At 36.4% G+C, this 21,666-nt stretch overlaps 1 protein-coding gene across 1 annotated transcript; it reads left to right on the forward strand.

Moving 5' to 3' along the window:
* Positions 1–123: 123 nt before the first annotated feature.
* Positions 124–19,113, forward strand: RBM45 (RNA binding motif protein 45). Its single transcript, XM_038584966.1, is given in 11 exon segments — positions 124–501; positions 4,682–4,804; positions 7,099–7,159; positions 7,162–7,224; positions 9,320–9,442; positions 10,301–10,486; positions 13,023–13,152; positions 13,326–13,410; positions 13,613–13,776; positions 15,398–15,598; positions 18,861–19,113. Coding segments are annotated over 10 exon segments (1,428 nt in total). The 5' UTR covers positions 124–201; the 3' UTR covers positions 15,591–15,598; positions 18,861–19,113.
* The last annotated feature ends 2,553 nt before the right edge of the window (positions 19,114–21,666 follow it).

The raw sequence follows: 21,666 nt of genomic DNA on the forward strand, positions 1-21,666 counted from the left end.
CTCCCCGCCCCGGGCCGCTAGGGGGCGCTGCAGGGCGCTCCCCGGAAGCGGGTGGGCGGGGCGGCGGGAGAGGCCAGGCGCCCGCGTCTCGCGTCCTCCGGAAGCCGAGCGGCGGCCCCGCAACGGCCGGTGGGCGGCGGCGGCGGCGGCCGGGGGACCTGCGGGGGGCCCGGGGCGGGCTCCCGCGCCGCGTGGAGCGCCATGGACGAGGCAGGCAGCTGTGCGAGCGGCGGAGGCTTCCGGCCGGGCGTGGACAGCCTGGACGAGCCGCCCAACAGCCGCATCTTCCTGGTCATCAGCAAGTACACGCCCGAGTCGGTGCTGCGGGAGCGCTTCTCGCCCTTCGGCGAGATCCAGGACATCTGGGTGGTGCGGGACAAGCACACCAAGGAGTCCAAGGGCATCGCCTTCGTCAAGTTTGCCCGCAGCTCGCAGGCCTGCAGGGCCATGGAGGAGATGCACGGCCAGTGCCTCAGCCCCAACGACACCAAGCCCATCAAGGTGCAGGTGCCCGGGGGGAGGGGCCTGCCGCGGGCTGCGCGGCCCTGGGCGGGGGGAGGGGGGAGCACGGTCGCCCGCGACGCCGCCGGGGAGCCGCGGCCTCCGGGGCCCGCCGCCGACCCTGCGCTCTCGGAACCCCGTCTACCGGGTTGGGGAAGGGAAGAAAAAAAAAACGGTTACTCTGCTTTTTTTTTCCCACGTTGCTACGAAGCTTCGTAACGTGCTCAAAGTGCACGAAACTGTGGCCTCTCTGGTGTTGGGCGCTCGTGCACGGAGGGCGGGGGCGGCGGTGCCTGAACCTGCGGCCTTTGTACCCCCCAACTCCCCCCGCGTTGCGGCTTGTCACTCCGCGGCTTTGCTCTCAAGGCACAGGCAGCTGCTGCCGCCGCTCCCCCTGCAGGTTCCCTCCCTCTCCCTCCCTCTCTCTCAAATACATAAACAAAACAAAACAAAACAAAAAAGGCAGCCCGGGTGGCTCAGCAGTTAGCGCCGCCTGCGACCCAGGGCGTGACCCTGGAGACCCGGGATCGAGTCCTGCGTCGGGCTCCCTGCATGGGGCCTGCTTCTCCCATTGCCTGTGTCTCTGCTTCTCTCTCTGTGTGTGTCTCTCATGAATAAATAAATAAAATATTAAAAATAAAGAAGAAGAGCCAAATCACTGTGATGGTAGTGTTAGTTGTGCTATTACTAAGCACCCCCGCGTATCCTCTTAGTTCACTCCCCCTGAAGGTATTTATATTGTTTCTGCACTTGTGTGAAATTAAGATACCCCATGCGTGGCAGGAAGGGGTGATCTGGAGGGTTGTTTGGGTCCATCTATGTTCTAGCACAGCGGTTGGCCGAAGGTAGGCAGGCCCTGGACATACCTTACGGTCAGCCGTAGCCAACAGGTCATCCCTTAACTGACTGTGAACTCAGTTCCCGAGCACCTACTGTCACCTGTCCTGTAGAGATAGTTGCCGTGTTTCTAATTCTGTTGGAGATTTCCACAAAATTCTCTTTTCCCTCCCTCGACTTTCCCCTCCCCCCTCTTTTTTTTTTTTCTCTCCCATTGACTTATAGAAAACTGGTAAGAATATTTATGCTGAGTTACATAAATGAAAGACTGAAAGATATTTCTATCTCTGGAGGTCTTCTCTGTATTTCCATCCACAAAAGAGAAGGAGCAGAGGAGTGTGCCAAAAATGCAGTAGGCCATAGACATTCCCTTTACTTCCACCTCCCCAGCACTCTGAAATGCAGCAGAACTGATCACCAGCCAAATAAATTGTCAGGCCACAGTGTATGCTCCATCAGGGGTTGTCAAACCTTTTTTTTTTTTTTTAAGATTTTTAATTTATTTGTTCATAAGAGACACAGGTAGAGGGAGAAGCAGGCTCCGTGCAGGGAGCCCGATGGGGGACTCCATCCTGGGAGTCAGATCCTGCCCTGAGTCAAAGGCAGATGCTCAACCGCTGAGCCACCCAGGCGTCCTGACAAACTTTTTCTCTTAAAGTCCAAATAGTAAATTTTAGGCATAGTGAGCCACATATTCTTTGTTTTTAACAGCCCTTTAAAAATATAAAGTAAGTCTCAGATCCTGGGCTGTGGAAAAACAGGAAGCTGTAGTTTGTTGACTCCTACCCTAGATAGATAATTTGTATCTCCTTCCAGTTGAATTAGGGGAGAGAGTTTTTTATGCTTTGAGTAGAACCACAGAGATCTGTGGACAACCCCCAAAATGCCCCAAATCTCAAACCTGTATAATCCGCTTTCCTTGATTAAATTCTTACGAGAGAAGTAAAAGTGCCAGTGCCGAAATGTACCCTCCCTTGTAGCTGCAGAGAAGTTATTCCCCAAAACAAGTTTAAGTTGTTTTTCACATCTTGGTCCACACCTCTCAGCCAGAGGTTTGTTACATTACAGGTCCTAGAAAAACATAAATTTATTCTTTAGCAAGTTCAGCTTGGTCTGTCTTCCCCTGGAATATAGTTTTGTTTCTTTCTGTTTTTGTCTTTTCTGTATTTCTAGTTAAATTAATTCAGCTTCAACTTTTTTCTTGTAGTTTGCTTTTGCAAAGTTCCAAAGGATTTATAAGACAAAAAAGAAAATTATAGCCCTAGGCCTACAGCGAAAAAAGATTGGCTAAGTAAGAGTTATTCTGTGACCAACTACATTATCTTGAGGAAAGGGGTAAAGTCTTGGTTTTTAGCTTTGCAAGAATGACTCTTATTTAGAGTTTATAGTCTAAACAAAAGTCTTAGGAAAAACTGCCCATTAAGTGGTTAATTATTATATATGTGTTCTGCTCAGACACTGCTTGCCTTATTGGAAATTTGAAATATTCTAGTCTTCTAAAATTTAGAAATTTGTGATATGATGACCCCTCCAGTCTCAAATCTTACTTGAACTTTTTCCACCTAGCGTCTTCCTATATTCTTAAAGGTTTCCTGTTTTATTTTTCCGTTGATCACTCATTACTGATATGTCCACTAGACTGACTTTCTAGTGGGTCATTTCTGTATTTCTCAGTACTCATACTTTATACATTACTTGGCATATAATGTAAGTTTATTGAAGGAGTAACTGTTATTTGTCCTTTGAGTTGCTACTCTGAAATTCCATAAGTTCAGATTTTCTCATAGTGGAATAGTATATAGGCCTTCCCCCCCCTTTAAAGTAGAAGATGCAAAAAAGCAACCTTAAGGGCTTCATGTGGATTAATTTTATTACAGGTCTTCAAGTTAAAAAAACTAGCCATTAAAACTCTTATCCTTAGAGCTCTATGAACAAATCTATAATCCTAGTTAGAGATTTTAACATTCTTCTAGGATAATATAAAACCAAAATGAGATGCCTGGGCGGTTTAGTGGTTGAGCATCTATCTGCCTTTGGCTCAGGGCATGATCCCGGAGACCCAGGATCAAGTCCCACATTGGGCTCCCTGCATGTGTCTCTGCCTCTCTCTCTCTCTCTGTCTCTCATGAGTAAATAAATAAAAATCTTCAGAAAAAATTTATAAAGTAATAATAACCCAATATCATAATCCAAGTAATAATAATAATGTAAGTAATCTAATGTCACAGATGATGTTTCAGTAAAACTGAATTGCCAATAGTAGAAAAGCACATATGAGTATGTGCTTATGTAGATCATTTGGATGGTCACTGAGATGGTCCAGAATATGGTTATGTTACCTTTTTTTAAGAGTTAATATTAGAAAGAAAACAATTAAAAATATGACATTCTAGACTTAACTATATAAATAATTATGTTTAAACATAAGTAGACTAAACGTGCCAGTTAAAGGCAGAGATTATCAAGCTTTATAAAAAAAGAAAGACCAAGCTAAATACTATATAAGAGAGACATGTGAAGTATAAAGATACAAAGTGGTTGAAAGTTAAAGGATAGAAAAAGCTGGTGTGATATCATATGAAATGGTCTTCAACACAAGGAGTATTGACAGAGATGGGGTAATTTCACAGTAATAAAAATATCAGTCAAAAGTGCATAACTCCCAAATGTTTATGCAGCCAATAATATAGCTTCAAAATACATGAAGCATTATTGATGGAACTGAAAGGAGAAAGACAAATTCGCAGTCAAGTTTTTATACTCCTCTCTTAGTATCTGACGGAACAGCTAGACAAAATCAGTAAAAACGTGATATTTAGGGTGTTTGGGTGGTTCATGGGGTTAAGCGTCTGCCTTCAGCTCAGGTCAGGATCTCAGGTCCTGGGATCTAGCCCCTCAGTCTGGCTCCCTGCTCTGTGGGGAGTCTTGCTTCTCTCTCTCCCTCTGCCCCTCCTCCCTACTTTTGCGCTCTCTCGCTCTCTCTCAAATAAACAAACATCTTTAAAATATGTGATATTTAAATAACACTATTAATCAACTGTAATTGGCATTTATTGGACACTGTACTCAACTGTACATTCTTTATCAATGCACTGACTTGCCTCTTGGTAAACAAAAAGGCAAATGTAAAAATACATTTGGAAAAACCAATGCAGACATTGGTATCATCGCATATAAAAAGTCATTGCAGTAAAGATTGCTTTAAAAAAACTTTTGACAAAACCCTATTACACTGCATTTAACCTAACATGAATCTCATACTAATAATGAAGTAAGTATACTTAAGGAATAGGAAAACAGTTAACTGATTCTTTTATTTTTTTGGATTTTGTTTGTTTCTTAGGTTTTCATTGCTCAGTCCAGATCATCTGGAAGTCACCGTGATGTTGAAGATGAAGAACTCACAAGAATATTTGTAATGATACCAAAGTCCTACACAGAAGAAGATCTGCGGGAAAAATTTAAGGTACTTATGTTTACTCATCAGCAGCATCTGTGATAACTTCTAATCCTAAATTGGTTGTATAAGTTACTAAATCTTAAGTGTTGTTTAAGTTATATTGGTGGTAGAGAATTAAATAACTGCTTTTAAGTTTTCTACTTCCATCCAGTTCTAAAATATTAAGCCTAGAATAAACTAACTTTTTAGAAACCAAAAACTGGAAAATATCAGTGATGGCATTTTCTTCCATATAATGAAAACACAGATTCAGGAAAATAAAGTATAAAACCCAGAGTTTTAAATTAGGTCACATACCTGATAGATGGTGAACCAAGATTTAAATCCAGGCTGTCTGAATCCAGAACCTGCTCTTGGTCTTTACAATTTTAAAGTACCCTCTTACCACTCTGTTGCTCTCATGTTGAGGTGAGTCAAGGAAGCCTGAGTATGTGAACTATATTCCCTAATATTTATTATAAAACTGTAGCATATTGATGCACTTATTCGCAGAAAGGCTCATCCTTTATAGAATTTTTGTCCTAAAAATAAGCCTTTGAAAGAGTTCTCTATTTAAAGAAAAAAACTACAGCACTGAAGCAAGTAGTAAGAATATATATGTGTAGTCCATGAAATTTGAAGATAACTTTAAATCCTTTTAGCCATTCACTTGTATATGCAGTGATATACTTTCACAAAAATTATTAAAAGCAGTTCTTAAATTTGAGTTGGAAATTTTCTCCTTTCTCAATGTTTCCCAATACTAGGAATCAGGTGGGCAACATGCAAGAAAGAAAAGAAACAAATAGTAAAAAGTAATTTTCAAAATCTCTGTCCTACCTGAAGTAAGAGTTGAGTAAAATATAAAATACAAAATATCTCAAAAGTAACAGCTACCAAAAATATATATTCCATACTTCCTCCAATAGTAAGAAAGTTTTTATCTTATAAATCTTTATCTTTTTCTGCTTGAACAAGTATGACATTTTTATCCAAATGTATAATAATTAAGTTGCTAATTGGTTACATGAGAATTTTATAAAATAAATAATAAACACTAAGGTGGCACCTGGGTGGCTCAGTCAGTTAAGTGCCTGACTTGATTTTGGCTCAGGTTGTGATCTCAGGATTGTGAGATGCTGCCCTGCACTCAGTGAGAAGCCTGCTTAAGATTATATCTTCCTCTCTCGCTGCCTGCCCCCACATACACTGTCCCTCTCTAAATACTTATAAGTCTTAAAAAAAAATAGCGCTAAGAATTTATATGCTATATTTGTACCAACATTAAAAATAAACTTTTAGGGTTGCCTGGGTGGCGCAATCGTTTAAGCATCTGCCTACAGTTCAGGTCATGATCCCAGGGTCCTAGGATGGAGCCCCACATTCGGCTCTCTCTCAGTGAGGAGCCTTTTTCCCTCTCCCTCTGCCTGCTGTTCTGCCTGCTTATGTGCTCTCTCTGTCAAATACATAAATAAAATCTTTTTTTAAAAAAAGTAAACTTTTACCCTTATTTTTTACATAGAATTGACTTTCTGAGAAAGCTGATGTGTTTTAGTGATATACTTTGAGAGGCTCCTTTTTGGAAGAATACATAATCAGTTATGTCCTGTTAGAAGGCAGGGAGCTGTAGCTAATGTTTAATGTGTTCCAGACCCTTTAGGTCTCTTAGTTCATTTAACTCTTAACAATAACCTTTTGAAGAAGGTACAGCTTTTAGCCCCATTTAACTGGTAAAGAGATAGCCACAGAGAGGATAACTAAACTGTCCAGTGAATAAGGGACTGAGCCAAGATTTGAATATAGAAGGTTCAGTTCCAGCTTGTGATCGCCACTGAGCAAGACTTTGGATCTTTCCAAACTATGTACACACTCTTACTCTCCCTCCATGACATAGGCAAATTACTGATTTCTCTAAGACTCATTTTCCTTGTCTGTGAAATAAATAATATAATATATATATGCACATATATATAATATGGATATTGGGGTGTGTATACATACATATATGTATATATAGACACACACACATGTATATCCTTGAAGGATTGTTGTAGCAATAAGGTAATATATGTAAAGCAGATGCTCAGAAAGTGAAGATGGAAATTATTATTTTGGTGGTTATTATTTGCTTATATCATTATTATGGTTCTTTTTCTCATTAGTTTGTGGACATTTTGATTCTATTATTAAAAATGGCTATAAATTCTAATTCTGATTTCTAGTTTTGCAAATAAGGGGCACAAATAAACTTGAAGTTCTGAAATAATCTATTCAGTTACTGATTTTTGACTCCTCTAAGATCATTCTTTTAACTCTCATAGGTGTATGGAGATATCGAGTATTGCAGCATTATTAAGAACAAAGTAACTGGAGAAAGTAAAGGTTGGGCTATGTTCGATACTTAAAACCATCACAAGCTGCCCAAGCAATAGAAAACTGTGACCGAAGTAAGGATGTGTTCATTTAACATGTTAAAGACTTTTTGAAAACTTTTAATTATTCTAAATAACTGAATCTAATGCTGGTTTTTGCTAATAACCATACCTGCTAATTTAATCCTAGCAATGGGAGTTTTAATACATATATATATATATACACACACATATGTATATATCTAGGATAATTAGTTTTGGGGCTGTGGTTAAGCTTTTATTGAGGCACTGTCTTGAAGAGAAATATGAGCAACTATATTAACTTAGTAAGTGAAAATACTATTGCCACATTTTGGTTATTATTTCTATAGTAATTTAAAATTTTTAAGTATTAAAAAAACTGACCTTTTCAGGCCTTTTTAAAAAATATTTTTTATACTAAAAAAACTCAAATTTTCTGTTATGTGTGTTTATATATAACCTAAACCTTAAACAAAATTAAGTATATACTAATAAACATAAAGGTTAAGGATGGGACTTCATGTAATATTTGCCCACATAGGTAATGAAATATTTATTGGGTTAGTTTTTACCTAGAATGACATTAAACGGATCTTTTGCTGTTGCTGGTGTACATAGTGAAGAATAAGAATTTTAAAGAAGCTAAGGAAAATATCCTTTGTTGTCATACTCCTGGTTACATTGACCTTTACAAATAAGAAATAATTAAATTAGTAGATTTTAGGATATTATAAAGATCTATACATACTGGAAAGAATTACTGCTAATCAGTGGAATTCTTAAATAACCTTAAGGTACATACCAAAATTTCCTTTCAGATCCTTCTATGTTTCTCACTCAGCCAGCATTAATTGAGTACCTATGGTATACTCAGCAATATGTTAAGTAAAAGGATACAAAGGGAATAAATATATAGCTTTTAAGGAATTTAATTATATTGGGTAGCCAAGATCTAATAGGCAAAAAAATCGTTAAGGATAATAGAAGACTTTTAAAAGGTTCTTTGAAAGCAGAGAGTATGTTTTATTTATCTGTTTCTGTCATTCCTAGTACCTAGTAGTTATAGGACCTCTGTAAAGATATATTGAGATCTTTATCAAAGATACTGCCATCTATAATAGTCTCCATAAAAATTTGCCAAATGAGAAAATATTAAAAAATATTTGGTATGGTCCAATAGTGGTGAGAAACAACTGCTCTGAGAGCATGAGAATACCTCTAGAGGTAAGATTTACATCTGATAAAGAGTAGGCCAGACAAAAGCTGAGAGCAGTGTAAGCAAAGGCACAGAGCTAGGAATAAACATGTCTTTGCTTAATATTGTGAAGGCAGCAGTCTGAATAAAGCATAATAATCCTGTTGAGAAATTAGGAGGCAAAGTTAACTAAGTACATTGACACCATGTATGGGAGGTTATGAAGAGTTCAAACTTAGTTAAGATTCCCCTGTAGATTGTTTGAAAGAAGAAAAATAGTATCAGGGATGGATTTCCAGAGAAAGAATTCAAAGTGACTGGTTTTTTCCTTTTGGTAGCCACTGAATAATATGATGAAAGCCATGAACCTTCTTTGAAATATGCCCATGTACACATAGACATAAGCATTTTTGTTTAAAGTTTCAGAGAGTTCATGGAACTTTCCCACCTTTTGAAGCTCATCCTTGAAACCCTACTTAACACCTTTGATCCAGAGGCAAAGAGACCAGTTAAAGAACTGTAATTAATTGAAGAGAATCTGACTTAGAAACAAAGGCAGAGAAACTAGAATAAAAAATAACATCTTGTAAGTGTGTTTCAAAGGAAGACTCTTGCTCACAAGTTGAATATGAAAAGCCCTGTAGGATTTTGATGTTGAGCCGGAGAGAAGGAAACATGATGTTATTTGTAATAGGGGGAGTTTGGACAGGATAAGATAGAATTGCTGATCTTTCATGTCTACATTGACCCATAATTTGAGATTCTTGCTCTTTTTATTTATTCTTTGCTGTTTTCCAAAAAGCGAAGAAGTAGGTCTGGTACAGATGGCTTTTGTGTACGTTTTATTTTATACAATTACGGTTATAAAGCTAAGTCAGGCACTATCAATAAAGTATATTGGCAGGTATGATAAATTTGCTATGAAGTTTGAAAGTCATGGATTCTCTTTTTCAGGTTTTAGGGCAATCTTGGCTGAACCTAAAAATAAAGCCTCTGAATCCTCGGAACAAGACTATTACAGTAACATGAGGCAGGAGACACTGGGACATGAACCTAGAGTAAATATGTTTCCATTTGGTGAGTAAGCTGTCCTTTATTTTAATAGTATAAGTAGTATATACAATCTGATTGGGATTTTGTAAAATATTCTTTTATCAGTAGTCTGTAAAATCTCAGTGAAGAAAAGTTAATGTGGGGTTTCTTGAGAAATTTGTCATGACTCCTCATGGTCCTAATATTTAACACTTGCATACCTAGTATTTAACACCGTGTAACATAGCGTTACAACTGTATTATAGTTGTAATTAAAGTTTTATTATAATTGTAACTATCACAATTATAACTATAATTGGAAATAGTTTCCAGTTACCGTCTTTTATGGTTAGTTATGTATTATCTAAATATTAAACCACATCACTGCCACCTTTTTTGAGTGAGCTTCTGCCTCTGTAGCTGACCAAACAGTATGAAAAACATATGCTGATATCCCCTCAGTATGAGTCTTAAGATTTTATACCTAAAGTACTGCTGCTTTAAAATTAGGGCTAGAAAAGAGAGGAATGACAAAAGTAGAAGTTAGCCAAAGGGAGAAATGAGTGATGAAAGTAAGGCCTGTGTTATTTGGCACAAACTTTCTTATAGGTGAAACACTTGCCATATTTTGCAGTTTTGCATACTAAACATATTCCTCTGAAGTTAGACTACACATTTCTGCTTGTATTTCTGTGTCGAAGGCAGGAGAGTGGGAAAAGTTATCTGTTTTCTCACTATTGGTCCCTTTTGATAGTACTAATGACCAAGAGGATACTACAAAATACAGTGCCTTGGTCCAATGCTGTGGACTCAATGACAGCTCAGCTTATGTACTCATACCTGAAATGTTAAATGAATTCTTGAATGTATAGAAATTAAAAGATGCACTTTTTTCCTACATTGTTGGAGAACAACAATCTGACTTTTCAAGTTTTGACAAGAATGACAACAGAGGCCAAGAAGCCATCTCCAAACGTCTGTCAGTTGTATCAAGAGTTCCTTTCACTGAAGAGCAGCTTTTCAGTATTTTTGATATAGTACCAGGATTGGAATACTGTGAAGTTCAACGAGATCCTTATTCTAATTATGGTACAGTAATGTCTATTATTTTTTAATATACTGTGTTTGATTAAAATGTCTTTTCTCCAGTGGCACTTTTTATGTCAGATACTATTTCTTTGACAATTTTATGTTTTCTTTTCTCCCACTTAAACTTTCAAATTACAGTGATACCTTAAGAAATAAACCCTTGAGGATACATCTCCTTTTCACAAAGTCATTTATTTTTTAAAAATGTATTAACTCCCATAGAATAGAGCATTTTCTGTTTCTAGTTCTACAACCAAAATACCCTAGGTTGGAGGTCTCAGTACTCATGATTAATACTAGGCAAAGTTCTAAAACCCATAAAGTTTCCTCCTCATCCTAAAGTCTGTCTCTTTATTTTTTATTTATTTTTATTTTTTTAAAGATTTTGTTTATTTATTCATAGAGAAACACACAGAGAGAGGGAGAGGCAGAGACACAGGCAGAGGGAGAAGCAGGCTTCCATGCAGGGAGCCCGATGTGGGACTCGATCCCAGGTCTCCAGGATCACACCCCGGGCTGCAGGTGGCGCTAAACCGCTGCGCCACTGGGGCTGCCCTCTTTTTTTTTTTTTTTTTTTTAAACGTTATGCCTCAAAATTAAATTTCTTCCCTTTATTTCAAGCATTTGATTGTTCTTCCCCTCTCTCTGCTTCTTTCCAGTCTTAATTGATGCTAAGCTGGGGTAGCTGTGTGGCTCAGGTGATTAAGTGTCTATCTTTGGCTCAGGTCATGATCTCAGGGTCCTGGGATCAAGCCCTCCCTCTGCAAACCCCCCCTCCACTTGTGCTCTCTCTCAAACAAATAAAAATCTTAAAACATTGAAGCAATGCTCTAATATCAGCTATTTGAACTTATTAACTGGTTAATTGGTTAAACCTAGTATCTAGTGTTGGCTTAACCATCTTTGTAATTTTTTAAGGTTTTTTTTTTTTAAGGCTTTTTACAAATGGAGTTATTGTGGCATAATGGAAAATGGTTGGCATTCCATTTTGCAATAGTCTCAGGTACAAATCCCAGCACTGGTACGTAGCTCTGAGATCTTGCTTATCCTGAGTCTCTCTGCATCTGTAAAAGGGCATTATTAATACCTTCTATGCCAGGGTTAGATAAGAACTAGAAATACTGTATGTGGAATACCTACTGCAAGTCCTGGCACATAATAGGCACTCAGTAAATCTTGGGAGCTTATTGGTTTGTTTTAAAGAATTGGAGGTGAGGAGTGTTCTAGAAGAGTCATACTTGGCATCTGTTCTAGTACTATTGATACACTTGATTTAGTCCTTTTAGGGTGTCATGGCTATAAGGAGAAGTAGGAAAGTGAGTCAGGTCATATGGGCTGATAGGCCTAGAGGGGTGCCACTCTTCCCACAGACACAAACACTCACCTACTATTATTCTACCCAGCACTGGTCTTTTAGCAAGGTTGCCCATCTGAGCCTACTTTGGACCATCTCCAACCCCAATCCAACCTTAGACTATCATTCTTTATGCTGGCTTTAAGGCACACATTTTGTATTTTGGGGTGGATTCATTGTTATGTTTAATTCTATTTGTTTTGTATTTCTTTCCCTTTTTACCTGGTATGTTGAAATGTATTTGTTCCTTTATCTTCTATATTGTTTCTCTGTTTGTTGCATCTAATAAATAAATATATGTGTTATTGGGACACCTTTTATTAGTAGAGTTATCATCATAGAGTTCTATCTGAATTAGTTTTATATGTTCATTTGCTTTCAGAGTTTTAATTTCATTAAGATGTTGGAGTGCTTGGGTTTGGCGAATAACATGAAATTTTAGTGTTTTTCCCCTAGTGGGATATATTATATATATGGGTTATATATTTTATATAGTATTATATTGTGTGTATATGTATATGTATATAAATACATGTAAAACCCCAAATTGGTTACATATTATGAACTTTTTAGTTTTTTAGCTCATGGGCTATCCATATATGGACTCTAGTGTAAAATTACCCCCCTGCTTCAGCATCACCCTCCTAAATTGAAATCTGTTTCCTTAACTGAAAGCTCTCCAAAGGAATGTGAAATTCATGATTTCCTATCTGAGAGCCTCTGTTCCCTACCTTTTGTTTTTAATATGTGCCACTTTTCCTTTATCTTGCACCGCAACAAACCAGATGACTCTGTTCTTATTAGACTATATATTCTCATATCATTTCCTGCTCTGTATGATAGGGAAAATTTTAGCACTTCAAAGCAGATTCGAAAGAACAAAAATTTAAGTAACACTGGTTTTAGGTATATCTATCATATAAGAAATACCAATATCCTAAAATTAAATACATTAGACCTTACTTTAATAATTATATTTTCCTTAAAATATGTTATCTTTTAGACTCTGTAGGAACATAGCTGTTGCACATATGTATAGAAAACTTTGTTTTCTGACCCATTTGACTGTATTTACTAATTAATTGTGTGATACCAGGCTATTTTTATGTTGTTTCACTTTCTAGGCTTTAGGTATCCTCTCTGTTTTCTTTTTAATTCCTGATATTCTTTACTTTGTTTTAGGTCATGGAGTGGTTCAGTATTTTAATGTAGCATCAGCTATTTATGCAAAATACAAGTTACATGGGTTTCAGTACCCTCCTGGGAATCGGATAGGTGTTTCCTTCATTGATGATGGAAATAACGCAACAGAGTAAGTACCATCTCCAGAGGGTGTAAAGCAGGGCTTTGGGTGTATGTGATATAACTTGAAGAATAAGAATAGAAACCAGTCGACCTCTTAGGTGAGGAAGTCACATAAAACAAGTTGTGGGTAAGAGACTGAACATTTCAAGTTTTCTGTAAATTACCAGTTTTTATCTTTAGTCTCCTTAGAAAAATGGCAACGCAGATGGTAGCGGCACAGCTTGCATCAATGGTGTGGAATAACCCAAGTCAGCAGCAATTTCTGGTAAGTAGGCAAAAATTTAACCTCTGTAAGACATCAGTAGGATAATATAAATGTGGCCTTTGTTTATTAGCCTATAAGAAAATTTTCAGAGCTACAGTACAAGATCACATAGAAGCCATGATATAGATCTCTTTACCTCTTGGCTTAAAATCCTTAAAGTGCAGTTTTTCTTTTTCTTATTTTGTACCTAACTCTTCAACAGCAATTTGGAGGAAATTCTGGATCACAGTTGCCTCAAATCCAGACAGATGTTGTACTTCCATCATGCAAAAAAAAAGCCCCTCCTGAAACTCCTGTGAAAGAAAGACTTTTTATCGTGTTTAATCCTCATCCTTTACCTTTAGATGTATTAGAGGATATATTCTGGTAAGATTTCAATTCCACAAAATTCTGTTTTATAATATAGTTTATTTAAGCCCTCTTACAATCTTGAAACTTCCTATATCCAGTACTTATCAGATAGGAATGATTTGTTCTGTAGTTTAAAAATTCCTTATTTATATCATCTTTTAAAATGCATGATCATTTCCTTCTCTTCTTTATTATTTATGTATTCTAAGTCTCCACACAGAATTTCCTGTTATTTTGTTTTGAAGACATAAAACATAAAGTATTGTTTTAAAAAGTTGCATGCATAAAATGGACAAATCATTTGTTTCTTGATGAAAATGCATCTGTGTAGACCTATCCTCTAGAATTCTTTTTACATATCATTTCCTTTGTGGTTTTAATTCAACTGAACAGTTTATTAAACATCTTCTATTTTGTCAGCTCTCTGCTGGATCTTCAAGGATTATATAGAGTAGACAATTACTTGATTGTAAGGAAGAGTACACAATAAATCTAGAAAAAGGAAAGCTCTTGCTTATTTTTGTGTTTTTAATAGAACTCCTTTAATCTTAACTTTTCAGTCTTTTTCCTATTTGCCTCATAACAAGTGTTCGTGAATTAAAAAAAAATAGGAAGCTCATTGAAGAGCTACACAAAACATCAGTAGTTCAGATATTTTGACTTTTATTTAACTGATTTGGTTTTTTTTTTTTAATTTTTATTTATTTATGATACAGAGAGAGAAAAAGAGAGAGGCAGAGACATAGGCAGAGGGAGAAGCAGGCTCCATGCACCGGGAGCCCGATGTGGGATTCGATCCCGGGTCTCCAGATTCGCGCCCTGGGCCAAAGGCAGGCGCCAAACCGCTGCGCCACCCAGGGATCCCTATTTAACTGATTTGTGTAGTTTGTTTCTTTAACATTTCCTTTGTGCCAGGCAGTCACCATGCTAAGTGCAAGGGAAATTGTAATATGTATATTAAACAAGAGTCCTTGTCCTCTGATGGTTAGTCTCATGTAGGAGATAAACAAGTGAATAGGAAAACATCACTAGAGGTTGGTGTCATGAAAAAGAATGTTCAGGCTATGAAATACCTAAGAAGCAATATATAATGGAGAGACCTGACAGATAAAAATAACTTAGAGTAGAAAGGAGGGCATGTGGGTGGTTATTCCTACAAGAGAGAATGTGAAAGGAAATGGTTAGAATATGGAATTTGAGAGACTGGGAGAGGGAGGGTGAGGCAGGAGAGGAAAAGGCTCATGTCAGGAAAGGCCCACAAGCTATGTTAGGGAGTTTGTCCTTACCCTGGAAGGGATTTTTAGGGAGGAAATGATCATATCTGTTTTAGAAAGGTCACTACAAAGACAGGGTAGGGAATAAATTACAGAGGGACAAGCCCAGAGAGCAAGGAAACAAGCAAGGAGGATAGTAGAGCATTCCGAGGAAAAGATAATGACTGGCTGAATGAGGAAAGGGACCTGAGAATGAAGAGAACTTTAATAGAGGACGTGTTTGAGAAGGAAAATTGACTTGAAGATTGAATGTGGGGAGAGGAATGGAAAAGGAGTCCAGAATGGACCCCAGTTTTTGGACCTAAGCAGTTGTATTTTTATCCATTTCATTTGATTTTTTTTTTTTTTTCACTTTGTTTCAGTCGTTTTGGTAACCTGATTGAAGTTTACCTTGTGTCAGGAAAAAATGTGGGGTATGCCAAGTATGCAGATAGAATAAGCGCCAATGATGCCATTACTACTTTACATGGGAAGATCCTAAATGGAGTCAGACTTAAAGTTATGCTGGCGGATTCCCCAAGAGAAGAATCTAACAAACGACAGAGAACTTACTGATTCTTGAGGTAAGCCCTTTTTAGTCTAAATTTTAAAAACACACTGGCTAAATATTATAGCAAGAGGAATATGTATCAAGTTTCTTTTTAGGGATTTGGAAGTTGTCAATTAAAAGCATTATGACTTAAAACTTAGCTAATAAAACCATAGGTTGGGTTAATTTCACAGTATATTTTTTAAACTTGAACTTTTTACACTTAAAATGAATGTTTACCATGTTTACCAGGAAAACGTTTTTCAATTTTAAAGTTATGTAAGCAAAAATAAATAAATAAATAAAGTTATGTAAGCATATGGTAAAAAGTCCAATTCTTAACATTTAAGACATTCACAAACAAGAAAACCCATTATTTAATTTTCTACATTAAAATTTGATTTTACTTTGTAGAAGGAAAAACAAAAAACAAACGAACAAAGGAAAACAAAGTAAAATCAAATTTTAATGTAGAAAATTAAATAATGGGTTTTCTTGTTTGTGAATGTCTTAAATGTTAAGAATTGGACTTTTTACCATATGCTTACATAACTTTATTTATTTATTTATTTTTGCTTACATAACTTTAAAATTGAAATAGTTCTAAAGATTTTTAACTTGAAGGATTAACATCTTGAGTTATAAATTAAGGTAATTTGTAATAATCTCTATTAAGAGTGTTTGACATCTCACTAGTGAAATGCTTAAAAAGCAGTATCAAATAATATGTCTCGATGGACCTTTTGAACCTAAACACTAGTGTTCATCTGGACTTGTATTTGTGAGTTTGTGCATTAAAACCACATATTCAGAAAGTATTCTCTTGGGCAGCCCAGGTGGCTCAGCGGTTTAGCACCGCCTTCAGCCCAGGGCCTGATCCTCGAGACCTGGGATCAAGTCCCACATCAGGCTCCTTGCATGGATCCTGCTTCTCCCTCTGCCTGTCTCTGCCTCTCTCTCTCTCTCTCATGAATAAATAAATAAAAATATTAAAAAAAAGAAAGTATTCTCTTGTGCGTATATGTATTAAAAAGGAACCCTGACAGTTTACTAAAATCTCTTGTCTGTTATAATGGTACATACGCAATATGAATTCCATTTTCTTTTCATTTCCAGAAATGAAACTTATATTTCTTTTTCTGTGATAGCCGACTCATCTCCATGCCTTAGGGAAACATTCTTTAAAGTAGAAGTATTCAACTCTTTTGCTTTTCTTATTCTGGAAATGTATTCTGAGTTTCAGGGACTGAATTTCAGTGTCCCTGTTCCCACATACACCAGCTTCCACTGTTGGCCAAAATGATAGTGGTTGGCAAGCACTTTAGATTGACCTTAAAGTTACTGACTTGAAAGCAAATTTCTTTTACCTTAGTTTTCTTTCTGACCACTTATGGCGAGTAGCAAGTACCAGAGTGAATTGTCGTAACCCTTACTGCTGATGACCGTTTTTCTATTACAGTAAGTCAGGTAACTAGTTTCTCCTTCTAGAAGGCAATTGGCGATAGGAAAGGTCCATTGGGCCATTATGAATAATCCTAATTTAGAGATGTCTTGCGATGTTTTCTTTAATTACAAAATTCATTCTCATTACCCTATACAATGTAGAATTATTAAAATACCAGTGAAAAAGAATTAGCAAGTCCTTCTTAAAACAAAGCTGTCTTTTCATTTTTACAAATAGAATGTTAAGACTTGAATTCTGGTTAGACAAGCTATCTTCTAAAATAGCACACAAAAATGTGTGTGTTGGTATCTATGAATATTTTGATATATACCTAACAATTCTTTTATTCAAAAAACCTTTGTCCTTAAGAAAGGACAGTAATTCTAAGTTCTTATGGAGAAAATATATGAATTACCCCTGTGATTGAGCCTTTCCTAGTGGTTATACAGTAAAAAAATATTCAACTTCAAAATCAGAAGATCTGGCTTGGAATTTTAGTTCTGATGCTTGGATGATTGGGCAGATCTCTTCACCTTTCTGAGGCTGATTTTTTTTTTTAATAGGGCTAGTAAGAAAAAAATGAATCAGCAGAATTCCTTATAAAATAAAATAATGGGGACGCCTGGGTGGCTCAGCAGTTGAGCGTCTGCCTTTGGCCCAGGGCGTGCGTGATCCTGGAGTCCTGGGATCGAGTCCCACATCGGGTTCCTGCATGGAGCCTGCTTCTCCCTCTGCCTATGCCTCTGTCTCTCTCTCTGTCTCTCTCATGATAAATAAATAAGATCTAAATAAATATATAAATATATAAAAATAAATAAATAAATAAATGTTTTGCAGCTGTGAGCTGAAACCTGCATTGGTGATTTTAGTGAAATCTTTGAGTTGTCACCTTATCAAAATAGTCAGAAACTAAAAGTTTAATGATACAAAATGTGGCCAGCTGGTGCTGTGAGAATGAAGCTTTATAATACCACGTTTTCTCCTAGAAAAGTGATGTACATTAATCCCTGTTCCCTACATTAGAGGAAGTGCATATTCTTCAGAATGACTATTCACAAAATCTATCCTTTTTCCCTTTATTGAATCGTTGTACCTATTCAGAGCAAAAATAAAGTAGGTTTAGGTTAGCTGAAAATGGTAAGTCAAAACTAGCTGTATTGGTTTTGGATGTCTTCCACTAAATTACAGCATGGTTTTTAGATTTATTTTTGCTGTAGATTTTCTATTTACTGTGGACTCCATGAGATTCTCCTCCTTTGCTGGTATATTAAATAAATGTGTTGTCTTAAAGTTCAATAAAATAGTATGAAAGTTTCCCAAATTTTACATGATAATGGCCATTGAAGTTCTTTGAGAAGGGCAGTATTTTTTTACTTGTTCCCTTGATTTCAAGGAACATCGGCACCATTCGTAAAGGCTGGTTTCTTTTGTCTCTGAAAAACAGGCCTAAGGGTTAAGTGAGCTACATTGATGAAATAGGAAAAGAAACCGGTCTAAGAATATAACTTTGAAAGTAATTGAGTTCTATTTTGAACTGGGTTTATTGTACAAACTAGGTTTCTCTTTCTATTTGAAGAGATTAAAAATTTTAGTATTTCAGAGTATCCTGATTTTTGTATTAATTCACAGCATTTTCCCTCCAGAAATTCAGTACCTGCTTGCATCATACTTCTGAGTAAGTTTGGTTTTGTTTATTTGGGGGCATCTATGATTTAGTAAGCAGATAACCTTGCTTCTTTTTCCTTTATTTTTGAAATAAAGGAAATTCCTAACATTTTAGGAATACTATATATACAACAGCTGTTTCCTTTCAGGTGATGATTTTCATACTTCTGTTGTGTTCTTTCTACAGAACAAAGACTAAATACTGACATAATCCTCAGCTGACTGACTGAAAATGTGACTGGACGCACTCCCTGTGGACAGTTGACAGCTTTTTTTTTTCATATACCTTATAGTCTGTGCACAACATTGTTTTGTCTGGGGAGCACGGATTGTTGACATGTATTTTTGAATTCATACGTCAGTGCTAAAACTAATAGTTGTTTCTTAGAGCAATATGTTGTTATATGTAGCAGAAATAAAGTTTTCTTTGCTTGACTAAATCATGCCTTATTTATGTGAAAGAAGAGAATAAAACATAATCGACAGTGTTAATTTGACTAAATGACATATTTCATTGATTTTGAGATGCATATTTTTATACTTCTGAAATTGTAAACATCTTGGTATCGATGGTGTGCCATAATGTAATTGACAATCTATTTTCATTTCTTAATGGAATGTAAAATAAAAGTACTTCCTTCAATCAGCTGCATCTTAGATTCAATAAAATATGGTAAATTGCTGCTAAACCTACACATGCAGATTGGCTACATACTTACACTTAATCTGAGGTAAGAGCCAAAAGACATCAGTAGAAATATTTTATACTATATTTTTATAGTTCTACCAAAATTTGTTGGTGATTACAAAGTTCTTTGAAGATTATAGGGCAAAGGTAATAAAAAGTTTTAGGTTGTTGATAATAAGTTTAAATAAATGTCAGTGGCTTGGCGGGAGGGTGAACATTTTCCCTTATAAATACAGGATATAATGGTCACTGCAAAATGTGACATGCAAGTAATTTCAGAACAGATTATGATAGAATAGTCATTTCAAAAAAATATTAAAAGTTGGGGATCCTACTCTGCTTGTATTTTGAAAATCCAAGAAAATATTTTTAGCCGCTGTTAAGGTAAATAATATGGATCAGAAAAGGTATATCTAAATCAGAAACTCAGCATCTTAAGGATATTATGAATGGTATGTAATTATGAAAACCACTGAATTACCTCCTCATTATGCCTCTCACCTCCTGAGTTAAACTAAAAATAATGAAAGATTAAATTCACTGAGCATAATAGAGTATTGCAGCTTGACATCTCTCCATTGAAAAATTGAAATCCTTTTTTTGAATCAAAATATTTAGTAAATTTAGATGAGAAAATTTCTAATCTCATCTTCCCAGGCAGGACTTAGTGAATGAGAATGGAATCTTTATGAACCAAAGGGCATATTTTGAAAAGAAAGTAAATGTACTCATTCAAAATGAAAAACCTAAGTGAAGAGAGTTGAGGATTAATTACCAACAGGTAGATTTATTCGTCCTACACTCATTTATTGCGCACATAGTTCCATTTTCACGGATTGGAACCAAATTGTGCCCTACAGGTTATCAGGCTGTACCACTCAAGAAATGCTTGAATTCCCCCCAGAAATATATCTAGCAGCTGGTTAATCTAAATGGTGTAAAAATAGGGAGCTCTTTTAACGCATAGCTGAGGCCATTACATCTTTGATTATCCTCCTAATTGACAAAATCTGATTTCCCCACACTTTTTACCTATTAGTCTTTAAGTTTTTCACTGTGCCATATAGAAGAAGTTAAATCTTTCAGGTGATAGCTACCATATGCCCTCCTGCCCTCCAAATTTTCTATTTGGATGAAATATTCCCAATTTCTCCATTCTGCATTTAATGTCAGAGAGCCAGTTTCAGCAAACAGTTGTGGTTTCAGTAAGGTGTCTTAGGTAGATTTATCTCCTTGATTCCTTCATAGTAAATTCTACAGTGATTTGTATTCTCTGCCTACAAAACACTGCTTTTATGATGGCACCGTTCTATTGTGTTTTCCAGCAGCGTGTCCCAGTTGTCGCTTGTAGTTGAACCTTAAAAGTTTATTTTTAAAAACTAAAATGGCACATTTTTCTTAAAATGAAGAGGTTTAGAACCTAAGAAAATAGCATCTAATAATCTAGTGCTCATCTTTTCACTTAAATGTTTACTTCTCAAATGCATTCTGGATATAAGAACATAACATATAGACACCTAGATGCTCTGCATATGTCAGTTACTAAAATGGCTGGCATAGAGGGGTTTTTATTAGGTGTGTATTTCTTTAATTTGAAAAAAAGAAAAAGTTAAACAATTCAGATCAATAAACTTATTTCTCAGATATGTGGTTCCAATATAAATAGCATCAAAAAAAAAAATCCTGATCAAAACTTTCATGTGAAGTCATTGTCAGGTCTTTTATGGTAGATCACAGATGCTGAAAGCAGTTACCAGATTTGCTGTTTCTAGAGCTTTATGTCCTAAGTTCTGTTCCTTGAAATACTAGTGTCTTGAGAGGAATCAGTAAGTGTTCTTTAGGGAAGGAGTTTTCATGGTCAAATATATTTAGAAAATGTTATTATTGCAGATTTTTTTTGGTCATGAAACTTCTTAGAACCTTTGATATGCTAATATACATCACCTCTGTATCTACAAAAGAATACCATAGTTTGCACTGTGAAATGTGTTTTTAGAGCTACACTACTAACGGGGCACTGATACTACAACAAATGTATTTTAGGAGAGATTCTTCCACAGTATATATTGTTCTATTCAATGGTAGTGGTGTGGTTTTCTTTTTTATCCTTTTCTAATCCCACCATAGATAAAAAGCTAATTACTGTAGCTTTTCTGTAAGGAAATTACTGTAAAATTTTCACATTCTCTGAATGTTGTTCTCTTAATTGGAACCTACATGAGATCAATGAACAGACAGAAAATAGAAATAAAAGATATTACCACTAGGTGGTGATAAACACCGTCACTCAATGAACAGTAGCATT

Source organism: Canis lupus, chromosome 36 (assembly GCF_011100685.1).
Source record: "Canis lupus familiaris isolate Mischka breed German Shepherd chromosome 36, alternate assembly UU_Cfam_GSD_1.0, whole genome shotgun sequence".
Taxonomy (NCBI): Eukaryota; Metazoa; Chordata; class Mammalia; order Carnivora; family Canidae; genus Canis; species Canis lupus.